We start from the raw sequence: 23,467 nt of genomic DNA, 5'->3' as shown, positions 1-23,467 counted from the left end.
AAATGGTGACCTGCAGCAGATCAAACTCTGCAGGCATTTGTTAGAGCAAGAAGATAATTGGAAAATACAATAATAAAAATCACAGAGTTCCATTTTTATTGCTTTAAAAAGGCCCATTAGAATACTTTCCTGTGTCTATGCGTACTGCACATGAAATGGGAAAGTAGTACCAAGAAAAATCTGACTGAGCCAGGGAGGGGACGAGGTTGGTTTTACAGAGGCCCTCTGAAGCTCCACAACTATTGCATCAATATGAACATATAGATTATAGACATGTATTTGGACACTTCATGGCAATTCAGAGGCAGCCACAAAGCTGCACCTCCTTGCACCCAACATGGGTCCTGAGCAGAAAAAGCAGATTTCTGAAAGACTGATATTTGTATTTATTTATTTATTTGCAGCAATGTTACACTCATATACAACCAAACTTAATTTAGAATCCTGTATTTATTTAAAAATATTTTTACCTTGCCTTTTTCCTTAAAAGGACCCAAGGACACTATAGATTAGAGGTCCATGGTCCATGGTCCGGTGCCAGTCCGTGGCCTAAGCCGGACCAGGCCGCAGAGACAGACCTCCCACTCCAACCCCCCATGCACTCACTCCTGCACAGTTGATTTGTGCTTGCGCACGCACTGCATCACCATTTACACATGTGTACACTCATTCGCACAATAGTGCTTACTCGCTTATTCACACATGCGCATGAGTGCAGGGATGCCCTGCCTTCCCCAGCCAGTCTGCGGGGTGAAAAAGGTTGGGGACCCTTGTCACTTCTGCCTCTTCTCAACAAATTGTTTCAATTTGATACTCAATTTTGAATTTTTAGTTGTTTGTAATACGAAACAGTATGTTTCTGAGTTAGCTTTTATTTGTTTACTTAAATCATGTCTATGCTATCCTTCAGCACATTAGATTCCAGGGCAATATTTCCTTAATTAAAATTTGTCAAAAGTATTTATAAAAAAGCTCCAAATCAAGAATCTATGCAGTTCTAGAGAGGAGGACAATAGAAGAAGAAGGAGGAGAAGAAGAAGAAGAATATGGCAAGAGGTCCCGTCTATGGTGGTGGGGAACACTGTTATTGTTTTTGAGTTTATATGTTTTTATGTATGATTTGTTTTTTGTTATACTGTAGTTATAGAAATAAATAAAAAATATTTGGAAAAAAAGTATTTATAATTATATTACAATAACCCTAAATATTTTCTGGAATTCTTTACTTCCGTACAAATAGCACAATCTATGAAGTAATAGAAACCAAACTCAGCACATGTGCTACAATTTGTTCTTTGTTTAAAGCATACAGTGTGATGATCTAGGATGGCTAAAATAGTAAATGAACTGCAAAAAAAAAAAAAAATCCATCCCTTTATGGAAAGACAAATTTTAAAACAATGAAAATGTATTCCTGTGTAGTCTATGGGTGGTAACCTAAACTAATATTTGGACTGAACATTTTATGCAAAGTGGTAATTCAAGCCTGAATAAGTTAAGCAGGTCAGATTTCATTCATTAGATCTGTGTACATCTAAGACATAAAGGGCAAAAGTAAAGCCTTCAGATAGTATGATAATATAATTTAAGGAATTCAGTCGCAATGTGAATGTACTCAGTCTATGCCACATCAAAATTACCCTGAATTGCAGAAGATGGGTGGTGGTGAACAATGGCAAACTTGTATATTGGGTGATGATGAATTAAAATGTGTCTCAGAGCAGAGTCCTGAATGATGCTTGAGATATTCATGAGGTATTCATTGAGCTGGCAGGCTTGCATTAGCATGTGCAATACTGAATCACTCTATCAAAGAAACCATTTTCTGAGAAACAATGTAACAAGGGATTTACTGTGATGGCTGGATTATTGAGTCTAACTACTCATCTAGGTTATTTGGATTTTGTACAATGCTTGAGTAACACCAAAGGCCACTTACTTTCTTTGTGGAGGGGGGGGGAACCTCTAGAAATGCAGCTGTCATTTGAAAATTATGATTCTCATGAGCCAGGCACTGACAGAACTTGAAAATAAGAGATCACTTTACATCTGAATGTTGATGTTCCATATAATTTCAGATTTCATAGAAAAGAATTTTTTTGTTTCTTTCCTGATCACGTCTTAGTCAGAATTCAGTCTTTCACACATGTATAAATGAAATTTCATTTCACAGTCAGGTAACCATTGAATAACAAACTGCAAATTAATCTATTGATTAATATTCTGTGTATACCCTCCTAGTAACTGCATCATCCTAGTTCCTGAAAATCAGGCTTGCATTTTACTTTTTATCTATGTTTATTTTAGCCATTAGTCCTCTTGACACATAGACCTGATGGTATTCATTCTTCCAAAGTAATGCACAAGATATGAATTAGATAATTCTTTCCACTATTTTTTTGGGGGGGGGGAATAGCATTCAGGGTAAGGTTAGCATTAGTCCTTCCCTATTAGGGTTAATAATTATTTCACATCTTTCACTTTTAGGAAATTTCAGGGAGTAGCCACTTTTGTTTTTTGGAACAGAACCAATACAAAGTCTTGTGTAACCTTAAATACACATTTTATTTGGCATAAATGTACCAGGACTAAAGCTCATTTCCTTAGATATATAGATGTAAAACCAGTCTAATCATGTCTGTGATTTAAATCAGCTATGTTTAGCTCTGATGTATATACTGTACTGCATACAGAGACCAGGGTAACCAGTGTGGTGTAGTGGATAGAGCAATGGACTAGGACTTAGGAGTCCTGGATTTGATACCCTGGCTTTGCCATGGAAATTCACTGGAGAGTGAGATGTGACAAATTTATTCTTTAGATATCTCACTTATCTTGAAAATCCTATTAAGGTTGCTTGTGCTATCAAATCACAACAAAAACAAATATTGAGACCTCAGTGTAAAATAAAAGCAAGGCATAATACAAGACCATCTGTCTTGACACTGAATTACACTCTGGTTCATAATGGCTCACACATTATGACACACAGGACAGTATTCTCGAAGGCTTTCATGGCTGAGATCTGATGGTTCTTGTGGGTTTTTCAGGCTCTTTGGCCGTGTTCTGAAGGTTCTTCTTCCTGACGTTTTGCCAGTCTCTGTGGCCGGCATCTTCAGAGGACTGCAGTAGGAACTCTGTCCATGCTCTGTAGGAAACTCTGTAGGAAACACACAGGAAACGTAAACGTCTGGACGCTTCTATATATCTACAAGAACAGTTGAAGTAAAAACCTAGTATTTGGAACAAATGTGAAGTGAAATGAAGTAAGGGATTTTCTTAATGATTCTTCTAGCATTGGCATTGTAAGCAGAACACTACATAGCACGCATCAAGAACAGAAGACTTTGGGGATGGTAAAAGAGTAGAAATAAAAAAAGGTAAACATTTCCAGGTCCAGCTTGATAACCATCACTCTGGTGGACTTTTGGCTACATAGCATATCTCTGTTCTCCCCTCATGACTATATAAACGTCTGTTTACTGGGGCTACAATTTATGCACTCCAAAGGAGGGTACAATCTACAAAGTTTTTTGCCAGATAATGCTCATTGGTCTTTAAGTTGCCACTTTCCATTGAAGTTAAAAGTGCATAACAGACTAAAGATTGGATGTATATTGCTATTTAGGCTTCTGGAAATTGTGTTTTTTTAATTATAGACAGCCCAACTCTAAATTTAATCTCTTGATAGAAGCATCTAAGATAAAGGAAAGGGGAGTTAAATAATGTTGGAGTTTTATTTAAAACCTCACATGCTATATGTAGTTTTAGTGACTGGGAGGTACTTTTATGGGCTGAGGTGATTATCTATCCAGCACTCACTATTTGATCCCTCCAGCTTTTGAGATTCAAAGAGAGACCCACCTTTCTGCTGAGTGTTCTATCTCTCTCTTTCTTTGAAGGCAGTTTGTTGCTGTTGATCTCTTTGGTTGGTTGCTAGTATGTGTACAGTAAAGAAAGCACTATAAACAAGTCTTTTTAAACAACAGTAATTTCAAGCAGTGGTAAATAAAGCTTTTTTATATTATTTCTCCTATAAATGTCTCAGAGTGAATTAATGGGATTGTCACTCTCACATTGGCCTCAACCACACTAGACGCTGTTCCAAGTCCTCTATTCAGAGCATGTTACCATAGTCTATCAAGACTGAAGGATGCTTAATCCTAATCCAAAGTGCCAGTTAATGAGAAATGGGTGAACACTGAGGAACTTTGTAGCTATTCTGTTCTTTGGATCTCTGTACTACTATTTGTGTAGCAAAAAGAGAACATTACCAGAAATTTAAAAACTCTGCAACAATTATAGAAGCAGACACATTCAGAAAACAAGGGCACGAAAGTGACGGTTTTATGTAAAAAAAAATCAACAAAGCTCATTGTATTTGATAGAAAAGAATTGCCTTCAAAAAGCATTTCAAAAGAGGAGAAATTTCAGAGACGTTCCCACTGGAGAGGTTCAGAATTCTTGTGCATATCTTAGCTGAGAAAAATTTATGAACATCTCATCTATCATTGTATTATCATCTCTGTGGCAGCCAACATCTCCCCAGGTTCCCCCAGTTGTGTTAAAGCCCAGAGGAAGATGTCCCAAGATAACTGTTCCTACCAGGCTGTTTAGATCAGGAGGTGTGGGCAGCCAAAGAAATTGCAGAACGATGAAGAGATGTGTAAGAGTAAAATCAAGTGTTTATTCTTTACCACCTAGCAATTTTACGGGACCTTCAAAAATATAATCCAAGAAATCATAGTCACTGTTAATTACGAGCCCACCTTTGCAACCATCACTAGTGTTGAGTTCCACCTTTAAGGGACTGTTGGAGTTTCACCTTTCCCTGCAAAATTTCAAACTAATTAACTCCAGTTTCTCTACCTGCAAATTCTTGCCTCAGAATTTTGAAAGACCATTTATACAGAGCTGTAATTCATATACAGTTGAGCACTTCCTTTCTCCAAAGTAATATATTTGTCACTGAGTTTGCTTCTGAAATAAATTATGCAATCATTTACAAGGCACTCTATTGTGGCCTTGGTGTGAACTGTGGAAGTTGCATTAGGATTCATTTTGAAAATGGATGTTTTTCCTAACAGAAATTGAAATTCTCTAGACCAGCATGCAGAGATGTATAAATTGAGCAGAACCACATTACATTGATGTTTCTGTCGTGTTTTAATAGAACTGAATGAGTATAAATCTTATTCAGGTGGAAAAGTTTTAACTGGACAAAATATGACATAAAAGAGGTACATTTGGACCTTTGGGATGCAAAATGACAATAATAAAAGAGAGATGAACACTTTTGTTTAAATCAGTACAGTGGGGTCTCTACTTAAGAACTTAATCCGTATTGGAAGGTGGTTCTCAAGTTGAAAAGTTCTTATGTTGAATCTGCATTTCCCATAGGAATGCATTGAAAACCATTTAATCCGTACTGTATCTGCTCTTTTCCGTCCATAGAAACTACAGTGGAACCTCTACTTAAGAACTTAATCCATTTTGGAATGGTGTTCTTAAGTTGAAACGTTCTTAAATTGAAGCAAAATTTCCCATAGGAATGGACTGAAAACCAATTAATCCGTTCTGGCTGTTTTTTTGTTATGTAGAGGTGCGTTCGTACATTGAAGCATTAGTTCCCATTAGTTCCCATAGGAACTAATGCAAAGCTGGTTAATACGTACTCTACCACTAGGGGGAGAATTTTTTTTAACCTAAGATGACCTAAGGTTAAAAAAGAGCAGGAAAGGTTTTTTTTCCTGTTCTTATCTTGGATTTCTGTTCTCATGTAGAAGCAAAATTTAGCAAATGGAGCTGTTCTTAAGTTGGATTGTTCTTAAGTAGGGACGTTCTTAAGTAGAGACCCCACTGTACAGATCAGTCTTAGCTAGGTTTAATCAGTTAAAACATTTACTGAGTTCACAGGACTTGAAGGCTCTCATTTCAAAAGCTATAATATAACTGAAAGTTGAAGAGATCCTGAGTAGATTTCATTTAAAAAATGCATACAATTTACAGCTACATGATTAAATCCAAGATGTTTAGCAAAAATATTTAAACATATATAGCACATACAAAGGAAAGGTATGGTGCTCAGGATGGTTTATATACCATGTGATATGATCTGTATATGGTGACATGCTTCTGTGCAAAAATCAGGTACTGTACATAACCTGCATCTGTCTGGCATGGGAAGAAGCCAAATGACATTGCTTGCAGAAACTGGCAGAGAAAGACAGAGCAAGTTAGGAGTTAATATCACCTCTTCCAGCTTGGGAACACAGCCCATGGGCCTGCATGAAGTTAGGCCAGTGTGAAGGCAGTCTCACATGGTGGGGCTTCAGGACTCCTCCTACCCACTCAGCTACTCCAACTCTGGCAGCTTTTCTAAATCTGGAAGGGCAAGGGTCCAAGAGACATGGGATTCCCTTCCCCTCTCCACAAGTCCTGTCCCTGTCATCAGGCTGCAACAAATGAAACGTATCCATTAACACTGGGGCCATAGTTACATTTATAGGACTTGTGTCAATTATAGCATCCAAGTCCAAATGATTATTATACTTATATATTTAATAGAGAATGCAAATCTCCCTAATTTTGTTTTTTTAAATCAATCAATCAATCACTCAATCACTCAATCAATCAATCAAACCTTTATTGGCATACACAAACCACCTAATCCAAACTACATTCAGTAAAACCTGTTTGCAGCTTTCTAGAACCATATCAAAGTTTGTTCAGATTCAATGTAGTTTTACTATTTATGCAGCAAGACACACTCTCCACCCTATCTAATGTACCTTATAATAATAATAATAGTTAAAAATTTTATTGTCGTAATTAGCCTACTGATTATATCAGAGGATCCATAAACCTGGCTCAAGCAGGGAATGCTGGTTCAAAATGTGCTCTTTTGGCCTGTTCACTATGTGTGCTAAGAAGCATGCTACTTTCTCCACCCTGTCTTCAACCTTGTCGTTTAACAGAAAACACATTCTGTCTATATCTGACCACCCTCTTACCTTGAGCCCAGATATTGAGCGTGGGGTTCTGAGTAGTGAGGGCAATATAAACACATGTGTACCAGCGACTCAGTTCCTTCCAGTTCACAAGAGCAGTTCCTCTCATTGTAAGGAATACATTAAAACCTGCCAGATAATACTGCTGAAGGCATTACATTAAATCTGGCAAAGGAAAAGGCTCTGCGTTTTTGAGGTGATTGCAATAGATGGTATTTAAAATATTAACACCCTAAGGCAGCTTACAGTATTAAAACTATCACTTTTAAAAACTTTAAATATGTTGTTGTTGTTGTTGATGATGATATAAAGCAGTGGTTCTTAACCTTTTTGAAAGAAACGCCCCCTTGAGCCATTGAGGAAGTTATCATCGCCCCCTCCCCGCGGTGATGATATCTTTATTTATTTATTTATTTATTTATTTATTTATTTATTTATTTATTTATTTATTTATTTATTTATTTATTTATTTATGACACTTAAATCCAATGACCTCTGAAAACAAAATTAAATTCCAAGAAAATGAAATGCCCCCCAAAAAAGTAACATTTAATGATTTAGTTGCAAGTGAATTTTAAGATGCAGAAAGAAATATAAAAAGGGCATAAAAACAAATGCAGGAACTAAAAATTTCAAGACAAAAAGTCTGAAACTAAATTAAAATTGGAGGAAAATATATATTCATGCACACTGTAAAAAGGCTGCAGCCATCTTCACAGGTTTGGTTTGCTCCAGCGCCCCCCTACCGCCCCCCTTCTGCTCCAGCGCCCCCACGCCGCCCCTTTTCATTCTACCGCCCCCCTGAAAAATGAAATCGCCCCCTGGGGGGCATTATTGCCCACGTTAAGAACCACTGATATAAAGCAGCAACCTTATTTCTAGGAACCCTGTCTTAGACAGCAAGGTACTCAGAGAAACCCTGCCTGAAGAGAAAGGTTGCAAAAGGACACCAAAGAGGGTAACAACGTGGTCTCCCATGGGAAGGAGTTCCACAGCTTGGCAGCAGTGACAGAGAAGGCCTTCTCTTGTGTTCTTACCAAACACGGAACAGGAAAAGTATCCAACGAAAAAAGGATCTGATCCATGCAGTTTAACTGGGATCAGGACACATTATAGCTAAACTTGATAATACATAGAATATTTTTAAAATTCCTTAGAGCACAGAGTGCTTCAGTTTCTCATCCAGAAATGAGATTAGGAAAGAAAGGACATGATTTGAGGAAATATTTAAAAATCCAGGAAATCTTTAATATTAAGCAATATATTTAACAATGCAAGGACTTTAAAAATTAAGGAGATTCTGGGTACAGAAGAACTCATGATTATATTAAGTTCCATGGCGTCCAGCTCACAGCTTGAGATTGTTACTGCTTTGCAAATGTCCCAAGCTAGGGAATTCAGGGAGTTGGAAGCAAAAATATTATCTTTTCCAAATTCTGCTATGGCATATCATTTAAAGAGTCTTGTTCCATTGTCTTCCTATTCATTTAATGTCTATGTGCAGTACAGTAACAACAGTCTATGTCCCAGCCAGAAAGAAGCCCCACCATGTGGTCGGTAGACTGGCTCGCATGAGCAAGACCCCAGCATACATGGGGCATGGCTTTTGTACATACAGAACTTGATTTAAATTAGCCCTTAGTGGTACCTAGTGGTGGAAGGGTAGGGGTAAGGTGATGAATAAATAAATAAATACACTGTAAAGAAAGCAACTCTTGAAATGCTTCTGAAGTTAATAAGTTCTGCTCGATTCTTTCCTCTTAAATATTCATATCCTCATTTACTAAAAGAAGAAAAGACATACAGTAATCTATTCTGCTCTGTTCCAAGAATGTGTCAGAAAGAGTTTTATACTGAACAGGCTCATGAGCCGCTGAAGCAACCTCTGCTGAGATGACTGTAAAAAGCGTTATCATTAGTTCTGTTGAGCAAACACTATCAGCAGACAGAAAACACTTGGTGGAAGCCAGGATGATGAAGTCACTACTTGCTAGTCTAAATCACAAGGCAAGTTGAATCCAAAAATATCAATAAGGTTGACGAAGACAGAGTAAAATCAGAGCACAGCCAAAATACAGGCAGAAAAACTGGTGATTTTCTGTTTTCTATCAGTAAGTTGAAGGGCTTGGAAAATGCAATTGACTTCATTGGCTTTTTCTGAAGCAGTTAGCATGTATTGATCTGAAATATATTGGAGTGCATTCAGTCATATCTTTCCATGCCAACGGAACATAGAATTTTTACTGTATATTAACTCTTAAAACACAATGTCAACAAAACAGAAATGCACACTTTGGACCAGAACATTATCTAAGCTTGAAAAATGATGTGTGAAACCTTGCTGTGGATCTCCTTTTAAAACATAAAATAATTCAGTGGCCTGGACTTAAACTGTGGCCTTAAAATCTCATGGAAAGCAATCCTAGATTTAGGGATTCCTGATCTTGCTTCCAGATCATGCCATGCTGGCATGCTCAGAAAACTCTTGTCCTTTTTATTATTTTACCTACTCTAGAATTCTCTTTGTTTCACTGCAAGAGTCCTCAATGTGTGATCATGACATAACATACTTTAGAAATCTGAATGCTGTGGAGTACAACCTGCAAATCTCTCCTAGCGTATTCTGGAAGAAAGGCTCATAGTAGTTCTACTTCACTGGTCTATAAGTTCAGCATTGTATGTCTCCACTTCCTGTGTTTGCCATACACACGTCATTTTGCAAATATTGCAGAAGGCTTCACCACATGACATCATAAAGACCTGTGGTTTCAGAGTTTAGCCCTGAAATCACAGGGAATGGGATGGAGCTGATTTGGCAGCATATTATTAGAGCACAGCACACTAGATAGTTTATGTGCACTTTACAGACTTGTTAATCAGTAATGTATGCTATGTGTACTTCAATTTTATAGCCAAAACATTTCATGAAATGTTGTGCTTAAAACAAAGAAATAGCTATGTAGGTCATTCTAGCCGCTTTCCCAATTGCTGTTTTAGTAGTTTCCCATAATCCCTTTTAATTTGGTCTGATCTACTAGTCTGATCATTCACAAACACGGTCCATTCTAGAGGTTCTATTTCATCTAACTGCACCGCTATCGCTTCCTTCGTTTTTTTCTGCACTTCCCCTTTCCCTCTTTCTTTCTTCACTTCAGTTTGGCTGGTCTGATGGTATTGCTGCCTCCTTTCTATTTCCTCAATAGGCAGTTTCATCTTGACTCTCTTTCGAGTCCACGGGTCCTCCATTTCTAGCCACCCCCATCCTAAGGGTATGTCTTCTTCCCTTCTATCCTCTTTCTTTCTTCTCTCCTCCTCCCGTACTACTTCCTCTAACCAGTCAAACTCTCCTTTTATCTCTTCCTCTACCTCCATAACTAGATATCCCTCTTCTATTGGGACCTCCATCTCAACCGTTGCTTTCTCGTTTGTTCCCTCCTCTTCTTTGCCACTTTTTCTCTTCTATCCCCAATTGGGTCATTGCAGGTAGTACAGTATAGATAGTCTTGTAACCCTCTGTGGCAGTTGTCTGAGGGAACGGCACACCCTCCTTCTTTCGGGCAGAGGCTTGCTCTTTCTCACACTGGCTAAGCAAAGTTGCTCAGTATTAACTTGGAGGGCCACTGTGATCTCTCCAAATTCAATCTCTCAAGTGTGAACTGCAACTTCCAACAAATCTAAATGGTTTCCTTTTCAAAGTCTCATAAATTTTAGTGGATCTACTCTGATTTAGTGGGTCTATTCTGGATCTAGCACTCCTTTTCTCCTATGATGAAAACTTCCAATGTTTGGAGATAATTAGTGTAAATTAGCTCCAAACATTGGAAGTTTTCATCATAAGACAGTTGCTGCCACACTTAATCATTTTGATTGACTTTGTCTGCACTTTGTCCAGCCAACAGTATCATTTTAGAGTGACCAGAACAGCACACAGTATTCCAAATGTGGTTGTCGCATAGGCATATCCTCTATGTGAGAGGACGCATGTTAATTCCTTCAGGAACGTCCCACTGGAGTGCTTATTATTCAAGGTATCAGTTTTCAATCCCTCTGTATCCTTACTGTTCTGAGTAACACAATTAGCATGCCACACTGCTATGCTTGGCAGTCTAAATGTTTCTAATGGCAGAAACTTTTTCCTCTGTTTTAAAATGTCTATGTTTCATTTATTGTTCTGGCCATTCTTTTACACTGAGATCTGCCATTTAGGAAAACATAACATTTAAACAACCTAGTTAAGTATTCTTGTCTGAAACAAACCTTATTTCAAGCAAGATGACTAATCTAGGTAAGAGTCTGTGATGAGATCACAGCATGACTTGCTACATGGTGCAGGGAAGCAGTAGAAAGAAAACACTGGCTTATTTAAGACAGAACCTCACTAGCCATAGACTCAAAGGGACCCTGCACAGGTTCCAAAGGGTCCTGAGATACAGAATTTCTTTGTGGTGGGTCAGAGGCCATGGTACAAAAGTCCCTTTCAGTTTAGTACTAGCTTGTAGGCAGCATATGAAAACCTGATGAAGGTCAGTGCACAGTGTGCTGTCTTTTTAAAGAAAAGGGCCAGAATAAGAGAGATGCACATCGAAGAAATACAGATCTTACGTTTTCTAATGCTCTCTGAGCCATTTATTCTGCTACTTGCTACTCTATTTTTTGCTTTCCAAATGGGTATCCAATTCAAACAGTGCCCTAAATTGTTTGACCATCAAAGAGCAAATTTCTTTGGCGAAATGGTCACATAGGTGCCACCTGAAACATCTTCTATGAAACTCCTGCATTAACAAACCACATTTCTTTCTCTTTGGATTATCCCTATTGGCCAAAATCCTGTTAGTTATGCTTGATGGCATAATGTAAATGAAGTAACCCTTGGAAGTGGATTGCTGCAACTGATGACGTCAGCATAGACATTACCCATTGCATACCGAGTCTTGTGTGCAACTTGGAGCAGTTTGCCACCAAATAGTTTGCTATTTGTGTTATGCTGACATAAAATAACAATCAGATTTGGGGTACTAAATACTTTGTATACTCTCTCCAGCTAACACCAAGTCCAGCTGGTAATATCTACAGACATTCTATGTGACCTAGCTGTCACATGAAGCAATCATGTGGAACATGTTTCAGGCAATTTCCATGTGTAACACATGGGTCCTGGTTGCTTGATGGTGCTGGATGGCAACCTCCAGAAGACTCTAAGGATTGATACTTCCAGGCCATATTCCAAGAATCTATCACTAGGTAGATTTTCAATATCAAATAATTAGTGAATGTTTCCAAAGCTGATGTTCTGTAACACTTCAGATGAGATACACCTGATCTATAATTGAGATGGGCAACTTTTCCTATTGCTTGTAACTAGTGAATCTGTTGATTTTTTTATTGGTTTTCAGGGCATAGGTCTGTTCTGTCTTCAGAATTCTGATTTCTCAGGCATAAAAGACTGTCTTAGTAACGTCTCTCAAATGCTAGTTGTACACTAATTATAACTTTTCTGTAATGGATAGTTTAGGATTCCCAATGTGTATAGTGGCTAGAGTGACAGACTAGGACTCTGGAGAACAATGTTCAAACCCCCACTTGGCCATAGGAACTCAGTGGGAGAATAAGACTGATGAAATACCTCACTTACCTTGAAAGCATTATTAGGGGCACAGTAAGTCAGTTCCAACTTGACAGCACAGAACTCAATGGATTGTTTGGCTGACAAATACCAGCAAGAACTTTTCTTCTCCCTTCTTGCCTCTTCAACTTTGGCTGCACCTGTGGAAAATAAAATACAGTTATGTGTAATAAAGGTGATTATGACTTGTGACAACTCTTTCCAGGGTTTTCCAGGTATATAGTACTTGGAAGTGTTTACCAATCCCTTCTTCTGGTGGTGCTCTGGGATCATACAAGCTGGCTTTTCTCCTACAAGGCGTAAAACTCCTGATTCCTATCTACCACTCACTGAGCTATCTGGCTATCTTGGAAAAGGAAATTGTGTATATTTTAACTACCCATTTTTGCCCTTATATTTTTCTACTCTTTCCTTTATTCTCACACTCATCCGCCTCCTATTCCTCACATTCTCTTTGGACACAGCCAAGGGGCAAAAATATGCTGAGTTAAAGGGTTTTATTTGACTCATTAACTGTGCAGAAAATAATAGCACGTGCATGGGTGGAAATTATGTCATGTTTGCTTCCTGGTTTATTTCCACATTTATCCTCTCCTCAGTAACATAATTAGAATGCACAAATATTGTTAAACCAATCTAAATTACGTTCTTGTTGCCTGACTTCAAGATGTACAAATCCCTTGTGCATGTAATGACAACCATTCTTTTTTGTCTCCCAAGTCTTCCTCTTAGCCCCCTGAGACAGATAATATCTTTTGGATTGTCACTGTGACAGGGCAAATGATCTAATCAAATGCTCCCAGGAGAAACTGCAATACATAATAATGGGGACTTTGATAGCTTGATCAGATGTGCATCAAAAGATTCACTTTCAGAAAAGGAGCAGATAATTTCTGTTTAAAATAAATCTTTTGGAATTGAGGAAGTTAGAATAAAGACAAAATTCTATTGCTTTCCTAATGAAGAATAATACATATTTATAACAGAACTTTAATGGTTTAATAAACATTTATTGTACTTTCATCCTAATTTCAATGGCTTTAATGAAAATTAATATCACACACACATTACCAGTTTGATTCAACTGCATTAGTTTATTTACATTACAATGTTATTGTGTTGTTCCTACCAGAAAGAGACCCAATCGGACTTGGAAAATGTTATTACTGCATTGATTAAGAACCCAGAAACCCAGAAATTACACAGACTTGAAATGACTACTAAGGAGGGTCAAAGAAGCAAAGGGTAAAAAGCAGGATTACAGGGGAACATTAAGAAGAAAGAAATAATGAATATAGAAGATAACCAATGCTGACAATGTAGAAATCGAAACATTGCCTCAGCCAGCAATCAAAATGAAGACTGCAGCTAAGAAATCAGAAGATGGAAATGTGGTGTCATGATAATGAAGGAACTAGGTACTTAGGAATAAGGGTGAAACACGGGAGACCAAGGCCAAGATTATCCATTCTACGGTATTCCCAGTTGTTAGGTATGGGTGTGTGTGCTGGACAGTGACAGAAGCTTACAATAAAAGAAAATATTCCCCTGGAATGAGGTGCTGGATGAGAAAATTTACTAATACCATTGACTACCAGAAAGACAAATAATTGAGTGTTAATTCAAATTTAGCCTGAACACTTTGTAGATGCAAGAATGCTGACATTCAGACTGTCATATTTTGGCCACATAATGATAAGATGACTTAGTAGAAGAGACAATAATGCTAGGAAAAGCTGAAGGTACCCCCCCGCCCAAAGGAAGACAAAATATGAGATTGATGGACTTAATAAAATAAGTTACAATCTTTAGTTTGAAAGCCTTGAGAAGTATTGTTAATGAATGGACCTTTCGGTGGTCACTAATTGATAGAATGTCCATAGGTCAGAATCAGTTTGACAGCACATAATGACAAGGTGGACTGTTTTTATTTTATATATTAAAATATTGGTAATCCACCATATTCCACTATCTAAAGATCATATTTTGTTCATCATTTTGCTCACCTTTGCTTATACAAAACCAGGTATTAGAAGGAAATTAAAATATGCACTTGTTGTTTGCCTTCCCTCCATCTGAGAGAAATGAAACCATAATTTTAATCTGAAAATTATTGGATTTTCAGATGGTTCCTGGAAGGTTTTTGAACCATCAATGTCTTAGAGTAAGCCTAAAATATACTTGTTTATTTATTTGGTTTATATACCACCCATCTAGCCAATCATTACTCAGGATGATGTACAAGAAAAATATGAAACATAAATTATATAATTACTACAAACCCTAGACAGTACCACAAATAGAAAACAGCACGACTGGCAGCAAAAAACATTTCAAATCATAGACTACAACATTCCTCTCTCTCCTTTATCCACTGTCCCAGCTACTTGGCTAAAAGTTCCCCAAAAGCTTCTCTGCAAATTAAAAGCAAATAAAAACACATGGCTGAAGGAAACCTTCACGATAAATGGCTTTGTGCTTTTAATTTTAATAGGAAAAGAAAAGTTATCATTCAGCATATGGTGCAGGCCAGACACGAGAATGAGATGATATGTGCTGTCATATCACTTTATGCTTTCATTCAGCCACACTTAACAGTTTCACAGATGAAATTGTATTATAGACTCAGCACTCCTATTCTGTGCTCCACAGCCTGTTAACAAAATAAGGCCTTGGTATTAAAGTGTCACCAGGATGGTAGCTGTAATGAATATATTCATTCACACACATTTTAAAATATACAGTACTTTCTAAGGGAAAACAGATCTTTGAGAAAATTAAACATGGCTTAGCAAACAGTACATAACCACAGCTGTAGAAATAGAGGTTTAAGATATATAAAAATGAATAGATTCACTCTGGAAAGTAATATCTTTTTAGTCTGAATGTAAAGGTTCCAATTTAGATCCACAATAAAACCTCTGTATGACATAAATGTTTCAGGGGAAAAATGAGTCACAAAGAGGAAGGTCAAGTGCTCTATATTGCAGGTAACAGGAGACATCAGTGGGAAAGGGCAGAGGTTAGAGTCACAACAAATCAAAGTAAGCTCAGCAATGTGTAAAATTAATGCTGATTAAAGAATAATATTCCTGTGAGACATGGTGGCGCTGTGGGCTAAACCGCAGAAGCCTGAGCTGCAGGGTCAGAAGACCAAGCAGTTGTAAGATCGAATCCACACGACGGAGTGAGCGCCTGTCGCTTGTCCCAGCTCCCGCCAACCTAGTGGTTCGAAAGCATGCAAATGCAAGTAGATAAATAGGGACCACCTCGGTGGGAAGGTAACAGCGTTCCGTGTCTAAGTCGCACTGGCCATGTGACCACGGAAGATTGTCTCCAGACAAAACGCTGGCTCTATGGCTTGGAAACGGGGATGAGCACCGCCCCCTAGAGTCGAACACGACTGGACAAAAATTGTCAAGGGGAACCTTTACCTTTATTCCTGTGAGAATGTTATAACATCCTTTCTTTTCCTTCAAATTGGAGCTCAGCATTCAGGCAGCTTACATCTTCCTGTCCAACTTGTCAAATGTAGCCCAAGATATTTTGCTGCCAGAAACAGAGACCAAGAATGCATCTGTAGCACACAGCTATGCCAGCTTGCTCTCCATAGTTATGCCAGCAACACAGCTTGGCTCCATCCTATGGATTCCTAGGTTTTATAGTTTGGCAAGGTACAGTACTTAGAATTCTCTATGATGGCAGGTGTGCACTGCCTCACACACTGTTCTTTAAATATCTCACCAAACTACAAATCCCAAGATGGATTGGGATGGAACCATGATAATTAAAGTGCCATAAAATTGCTGTAACTTTGCAGGATTGATATATTGCTTTGTCAATGGCAAACCTCTTCTCTGCAAAGGACAGCATTCTAAAAAGTCTTGCTGCACCACCAGACACTAAGTACCTCCTTCCTCCATGTTTTTCTCTGACAATGTCCCTCAGAAGCAAATCACTTCATTGAGCTGCACATAGCAAGCCTAGCTCTAAGGGTTCAGGAAAAAAATTGCTTACATAAAAACAACAGCACTTCACTACTGAGTTATAATACAGTGTTGATCAGTTTATGAGACAAATTAAAAGCACCCATCCCTGCCTCACAGATTTTGCTTACATAAATTGTATGGCTGACTTCATTTTTATTGAGAGAGAGCTGTTGCCTTTGCAGGGAAAAAAACCCAGCTTATTTATCATTGCTGAAGAAGGGAAAACTCCTCTGTGCTTAAGCACTTAGGTCATCAAATTCTACATTTTCTTATAACATATTTTCAGCTCCCACAAGGGTATAGTTGTCGTGAGCTGGGGAGTGAGAAGATTAATTAAGATAACATAGAGACTCCCCTTCACATTTCTATTTCTTTCTTCATACAAGGCGACCTTGTATGAAAAATGAAGTTGAATAATGGCAATTTTAAATATATTTTCCTCAGCTCAATAACTAATAGTGTATTTCACATCTTCTGTATGTTTTATTAGTGGAGTCAGTATGATACAGGATGGAGAAAATCTACAGATTTAGAAAGTGTTGTGCTTGTTTTACATACAGAAGATAATGAAATACTATACATTTCTTGATTATTCCATTATACTGTCTTTGGAAACTCAATGGCTCTCTCTTTTTCATTCTACATTTCTCCCAAGACAAAGAAACCTGAGGTGAACACATATATTAAACTAAAAAAATCCAAATTGTATTTAGATTAGTTTTCAAAAACTGAAAATGTAAATTTGACTCAGTTTAAATTTATTCTTTCTCAGTTAATGTTATTAATTTATCTTTTTTCCCCTTCACCTTCCTGTATATATTACTAAGACAGTGCAACCCTTCAGCCCTATTTAGTTGTGCTTTAAGCATGAAGAGTCCACACACAGAAAGTGGATCTTATTAGGTATGTGCCCTTTGTTGTCTCTTTAATCACAGCAATATGAATATATAAAAAGGGGGGAGGCTGCTTTTTCTGTCATCTCTTCATGGGAGGGAGAACCCCATTTACACAGTACATGTTGACTCACCCAGAGAGGCTTCCAAAGTATAGCAGCCTCCACCTTGTCGGACAGCTGTTTTTCCATGATTAAAAAGATAGTTCATGTGGGGTTCTAAGGGACCTGGTGGCGCTGCGGGCTAAACCGCAGAAGCCTGTGCTGCAGGGTCAGAAGACAAAGCAGTCGTAAGATCGAAACCACGGGACGGAGTGAGCTCCTGTCGCTTGTCCCAGCTCCCGCCAACCTAGCAGTTCGAAAGCATGCAAATGCAAGTAGATAAATAGGGACCACCTCGGTGGCAAGGTAACAGCATTCTGTGTCTAAGTCACACTGGCCATGTGACCACAGAAGATTGTCTTCAGACAAACGCTGGCTCTATGGCTTGGAAACGGGGATGAACACTGCCCCCTAGAGTCGAACACGACTAGACAAAAATTGTCAAGGGGAACCTTTACCTTTACCTCATGTGGGGTCCACACACTGTAAAATGTAGCCAAATTGGGTTTTAATTCTCACACTAAGAGGTGGCTGTGTATCCTGCTGTAATCAAAATGGCACCATGACACAGGAGGAGGAGATTTGGGATAACTCCAAGATTTGCCAAAGAAAACCATCATTCCCCCCCACAGAAAACAGAAAACATCATTCATCTGCTTTGCAATACCCTGTCCTCCTGAGTTCTATAACTGCCACCTTGCAAACAGTGTACTTTTACCAGAGAGAGCAGAAGCTGAAATGTTTTGCTTAATACTTTTGCTTAATACTTGTTAATCACTCTCATAAGAATATTCATGCCCCCTCCAAAGATTTTTCTCCATCTTTAGAAAAATTCTCAAGTCTGAAATGGGAAGGAACAAGGTAAACAGGGGACACCAAGTACCTTTCACAGCTGGCCTGTTCCCTCCTCTACAAATTGGGAGGGTAATTCCTTGAGCATTGTGCACTGTTGACAACCATGTTGGTTGGGGTTCTTAAGGTTTCCTCTCTCCCATGATAGAATTTCCTTCCTTTCCACCAACTGGCTTCTAGAAAGGATCATTTTGAATTTTCATTTTTATTTTTTTTAATGCTGTTTTTATCATTTTATTTTGAAGGATCTGAATGATCAATGAAAAAGTGAATGATAAATGAAAAAAATTATTAATGCAGTGCAGGCACAAGGCAAGAACCTCAGCTTTATTGGGCTTCCAAAAAAAAAATAACTAAAGAAAATGGCACATTATAGTCATTAAATATATCTTTCTAAGATGCATAGCATTCCTTACTCCTAATTAACCCTAGGATAACAAAAGAGAACTGAGAGAAAAGTATGCTTCTGATCAAGTGCTGCATAAAAACGTTTTGGAATGTGGTAAATACAAGCTGTTTTCACTTCTAAAAATTTAACTATGGTGTTGTCTTCCTTTGCTGTTGAGGCCTATTCCATGCGTTTAAAACAAATGCAACCAGAAAGTTGGGCCTGTGTCATTTCTTGACCCAGCCACCTGAACTGCATCTCATCTGAGATAATCATATTTTCTTTCATCTCCTGTTGACAATGCTGGCCCAGGACTCTTTCTTTCTTTCTTTTTTAAAGACTACCTTTCGAAGCATTAAAACACACCCGTAATTCAAGCTGACAGAGGAAAGGCTGCTACCCAAGCACAGCCAACCCCGAAGTCTGCTGTATTAAGGGATGACATATTTGACAATGGGGCTGTCAGTCTCTACTGGAAATAATGGTCTTTAATCGTAGGAGGAATTAGCACACATGGCAGGTGATTACATGCTGGCACGGCTCCAGGAACAGCTGTGTTGATTTGCATTGTTTTTGACCTCTGCAATTGCAGCTTTTAAGAAACACTGTTATTCAGAACCGTGGAAAATTAGAATGGGATAGCGGTGGTAAGGAGAGGTATATGTGGGGATGAAACCCTCCCACTTCATTTTAATACAAGAAGATTTGTTAAACTCATGAACCGTGCTAGCAAGTTTCCTTTACAACTGCTATAGCTTAGCCTCTCTTATTTAACAACAAAGGGAAAAAAGAAACAAGACCACATCGCCTCTGAAGTAATCAGTCAGTCTTCTCATCCTTTCTTACAGGCCAAGAATAGAGCACACTTTCAGACTAAGGGAAAAGGCTTTCTTTTCCCAAAGGCTTTGGAAAGAGAATCACTTATGAAATATTAACACCCCTAAGTATCTTCCTTCCTGGAAATACTGTTTTAGATGTACTGCTGAAACAATCTGCAATCTCTTTTTTAACTGGACTATTCTTGGCAGAGTCAAGGGCCATAATTCAGATTTGCTGGATACTCAAGACCCAATTCCCAAGGGGGTGGGGTGGGGCTAAAAGTGCCAATTTGCATATTTTCTTGATTTTTTAAAAAAATTAAGTGCAATTCTCTATAATGGATTTTTGTTTAACTGGAAAAAAAGAGCTTAGTTTTTAAAAGTTTGCTTTTACTGCCCTCTAATGGCCAAAATACTTTCCAAAATTGGGTGCTATGAGGGGCACCAAGGGTGCTATGGGAGAGAAATCCCCCCCCCCCAGAATTGCCCATTACACCCTCAGAGAGAATGAGGGAGTTCCTTAAGCAAAGTTTTAAAATTTTCTTTTCTTTAGGATGTGTGTGGTGATTATGTGGCAGGCATGTTGGGGCTCCATAATAACAGCCTTGTGATTCATAGTCTGTATGTAGCCCACTGTGCCTTAAACAGGTGTTAGCATTCCTCATATTTCTGTATGGCAACAGAAAATCAGGATTACGTGGAACCTTTGGTATTATGTCTTCTACTTTGTCAGGTGCATGAAACGGATAGAGGTGATTGTGGATATGAGTATACATAGATTGGACCACACAAAATGAAATCAGAAATTGGCTGAACCATGAGGACCATTTCTCTTATTATAAAATCCTTACCAACCACAATCACACTCCTCTTAAAAATCAGTGTGAAAGCCATATCAATCATCATGTTTGACTAGTATGCATTTTCCAGTGTTTAACATCTAATTAACATCTAATTTATTAAGTCTGGAGATATTTCCTTGATGTACAGTAATAAAGGCTTTCACTTAACTCGTTCTGCCTACTCTAGTTGAGCCTCACTGAGTAATGGTTAAACTACTGTACTGCACTTTGTGTTATACTCTGATATATGGGGATGGCAAAATAATTATTCATTGTTTATCTGCATTCAATGGTACAAGAAACTTTCTGGACACAATTTTAGGTCACATGGAGGGCTGAGGCAAGGAGAAACTTCTATTGTGACTGCTACTGCAAGAGTCTCGTGGCGCAATGGTTAAACCGCTGTACTGCAGCCAAAATGGTGCTCACGACCCAGGGTTCAAATCCCAGGTAGTCAGTTCAGCCTTCTATCCTTCCAAGATCGGTAAAATGAGTACCCAGCTTGCTAGGGGGGGCAATGTGTAGCCTGCGTAATTAATTTGTAAACTGCCCAGAGAGTGCTTCAACACTATGGGGCAGTATATAAGCAGCACAGTTTGCTTTTGCTTTTTACTGTTAACTTTAGATTTTCCTCCTTTTTAAAATGAAGGTTTATGGAGGCCCCCTGTCTGACTTTGAAGCCATGGAAAACTCTCTATAGCTGTATGTTTTTAAATACTAGTCATCTAGCATATTGTCATGTTAAAAGAACACCGATATGCCAGATCTTATGTAGACAATCTTTCCTGTATGGGGAATACAGACATTTGGCATAGATTCAGTACAAACGTAATGATCTAAGTGGCACTATTGTGACTATTTAAAGGAGAACAAGACTTTAATAGATGGGCATGCACAGTAGAGTTCAGAAATCCATTGTGGCACGTGCTGGTTTCTCTGAGAGAGGGCCTGTTGAAACAATGAGGGCCGTGATAAACTATATAGCCTCTCCATTATTGACTTCTCTTGCCTTATGTCCATAAAACCACTGGAAAGCAAGTGGAAGGTACATAGGTACAGCAGGCGCTTCTAGACCTCTATAGCTTCAGTTGCTAAGGTAACCACTTCACTTAGTAATCTGTATGTTAAACATACCTGGGTACTTTCAGCTGATGTGTGCTGAGCTGTTACTAAATGGTTTCTTGCTTGCTTATGCAACATAGAACCTATTTGTATTGCTTTTACCCCAAATCATGATTTGAGCCAGGTTTTTGAGAAGGTTGACATCTTTCTAAATGAGTCAGGTCCCCTTAATATCTGGTTTCATAACGTAGACTTTAACTTCCAAAGCACTTTGAGTTTGTTGTTTACTTTGAAAAATCTTTGTCTGAAATAGATAGATTTATATGCAACTCCCAAACATTTTCTTTATTATTTCCTGCCACAAGTCATGAAGAGTCGGACATGACATAATGACTAAACAACAACAATAAGCAACGAAAGATTCTGAGACACACTGTCATGTCATGCAATGTATTCTGATAATTTATAGCATCTTCTAGTGCAAATGATTGTGAAAAGATTCAGTATGAATATCATATTTGTACTCACCCTTATTTGAGTTCAGGCACCTAGTTTTCATTAGGTCGCTGGAAATAACATTCAGAATTTCTTCAAGAACTGGAGTGAAAGGGAGTGAGAGCAGTGCTGAATTTGAGCAGATTCTTCTCATGATACCATTAAAAGTCCCCAGATGCCAAACTGAGCCCATGCTCCTAATAGGATGCCCTAACAAGCATTGCCACATTTCAACACAGACATTTGGGAAACCCAGTGTCCCTACAACTTGCACACCAGCTAGTCACCTCCTCCTGGCAGATGTATTCATCCAAGAACAATGCTCTTCTTCTTTTTAAATGTGAACTAAATGGCTCTGTTTAATGCCAAGAGGCTACCAAATATCAATTTCTGGGATTTCAATTTGAGAGATACAGGCTGGTGACCACCTGGCACCAATTGGAACTGAGCTGAGCTCCTATCCAACAGTGATGCAGAGTTTTTAATTTCTGGTTAAATTCCGATAGTTGCACAGCAGAAGTGCATGGATTCCAGGGCAAAATAGCTTCAAGTAGTCCACTGCCTTTTCTCATTAACTGACATATAGTCTCAATAACTCCCTTTGAGACATTAGTAGGAGAAATAATAATAAAAGGTTTCATTACAAATCAACAGATCAGACATCAAACTGACAAATATGACTGCTTTCAGTAACCAACCTCAACAAACTCACTGCTTCCAACAGAGTCACAAAATACTCTGAGCAGAGAGGTGGGACTCTTTTTTCCCCCCAGAGGCAGGAGAGAAGAATTGGTTAGTGTTAGATAGATTGACCATCACCCTGCCCAGATCCCATCCCAGCTACACCTTCTCCAGGCAGCATGTGAGGTTAGAAAAAAACCTCCAATGGATACATCTAGAGGAACAGGATGCATGATTTGTGACACTACTGCTACAACACTGGGAGGGAGCTCAAATAATTAAATGTTAAAATTAGGATTAGGGACATAGTTTAAAAAGTTAGAAAATGAACAATTTATTTGTTACTCTTAACTACAGGTGTGCAATTTTGGCTGCTGTTGACAGTGGTAGATTGCTGCTGATTAAAGAGTCACTGCTTCACCTGTGTGAGTGATGCAAACCTCAGGATTTATGGAGGAACTCTTTAATTACCAGCAACTCCCCAAGCTATGTGGCAAAATCTCATTTACACTGACAGCACCAGAGAGAATTTAGTCAGTATCTTCCTCTCTAACCAAATCTGTATATTTTCACAGGGCAAGTCACGTGTCCAACAACAGTATAATCACATTTGCACATGCCTTCTAAGATGTAGCAAAGAAATATACTTTTGTCCATGTTTTCACTGCACATGTGCCACATGGAGTGACAGTGCCTTTTTTTATTGACTGCAG

At 38.4% G+C, this 23,467-nt stretch overlaps 1 protein-coding gene across 4 annotated transcripts; it reads right to left on the bottom strand.

Moving 5' to 3' along the window:
* Positions 1–377: 377 nt before the first annotated feature.
* On the bottom strand, positions 378–23,263 carry LOC144589338 (uncharacterized). Of its 4 annotated transcripts, none has more exons than XM_078393762.1 (5): positions 22,107–23,263; positions 12,643–12,773; positions 6,254–6,455; positions 3,865–3,936; positions 378–3,160 (listed from the first exon to the last, which is right to left on the bottom strand). In XM_078393762.1, the coding sequence occupies exons 1-4, from the start codon at positions 22,300–22,302 to the stop codon at positions 3,881–3,883; spliced, it is 585 nt and encodes a 194-aa protein (XP_078249888.1). In that variant the 5' UTR covers positions 22,303–23,263; the 3' UTR covers positions 378–3,160; positions 3,865–3,880. The 4 variants fall into 4 exon arrangements, 3 of the variants coding, with proteins under 3 accessions (XP_078249888.1, XP_078249889.1, XP_078249890.1); XM_078393763.1 differs by lacking the exon at positions 6,254–6,455 and adding an exon at positions 6,103–6,213; XR_013545410.1 differs by lacking the exons at positions 6,254–6,455; positions 22,107–23,263 and adding an exon at positions 16,068–16,251.
* Positions 23,264–23,467: the final 204 nt, after the last annotated feature.

The sequence above is a fragment of the Pogona vitticeps genome, chromosome 4 (assembly GCF_051106095.1).
Source record: "Pogona vitticeps strain Pit_001003342236 chromosome 4, PviZW2.1, whole genome shotgun sequence".
Classification (NCBI taxonomy): domain Eukaryota; kingdom Metazoa; phylum Chordata; class Lepidosauria; order Squamata; family Agamidae; genus Pogona; species Pogona vitticeps.
Note: the sequence above shows the minus strand (reverse complement) of the source record. Positions and strands in the feature narration are given on the sequence as shown.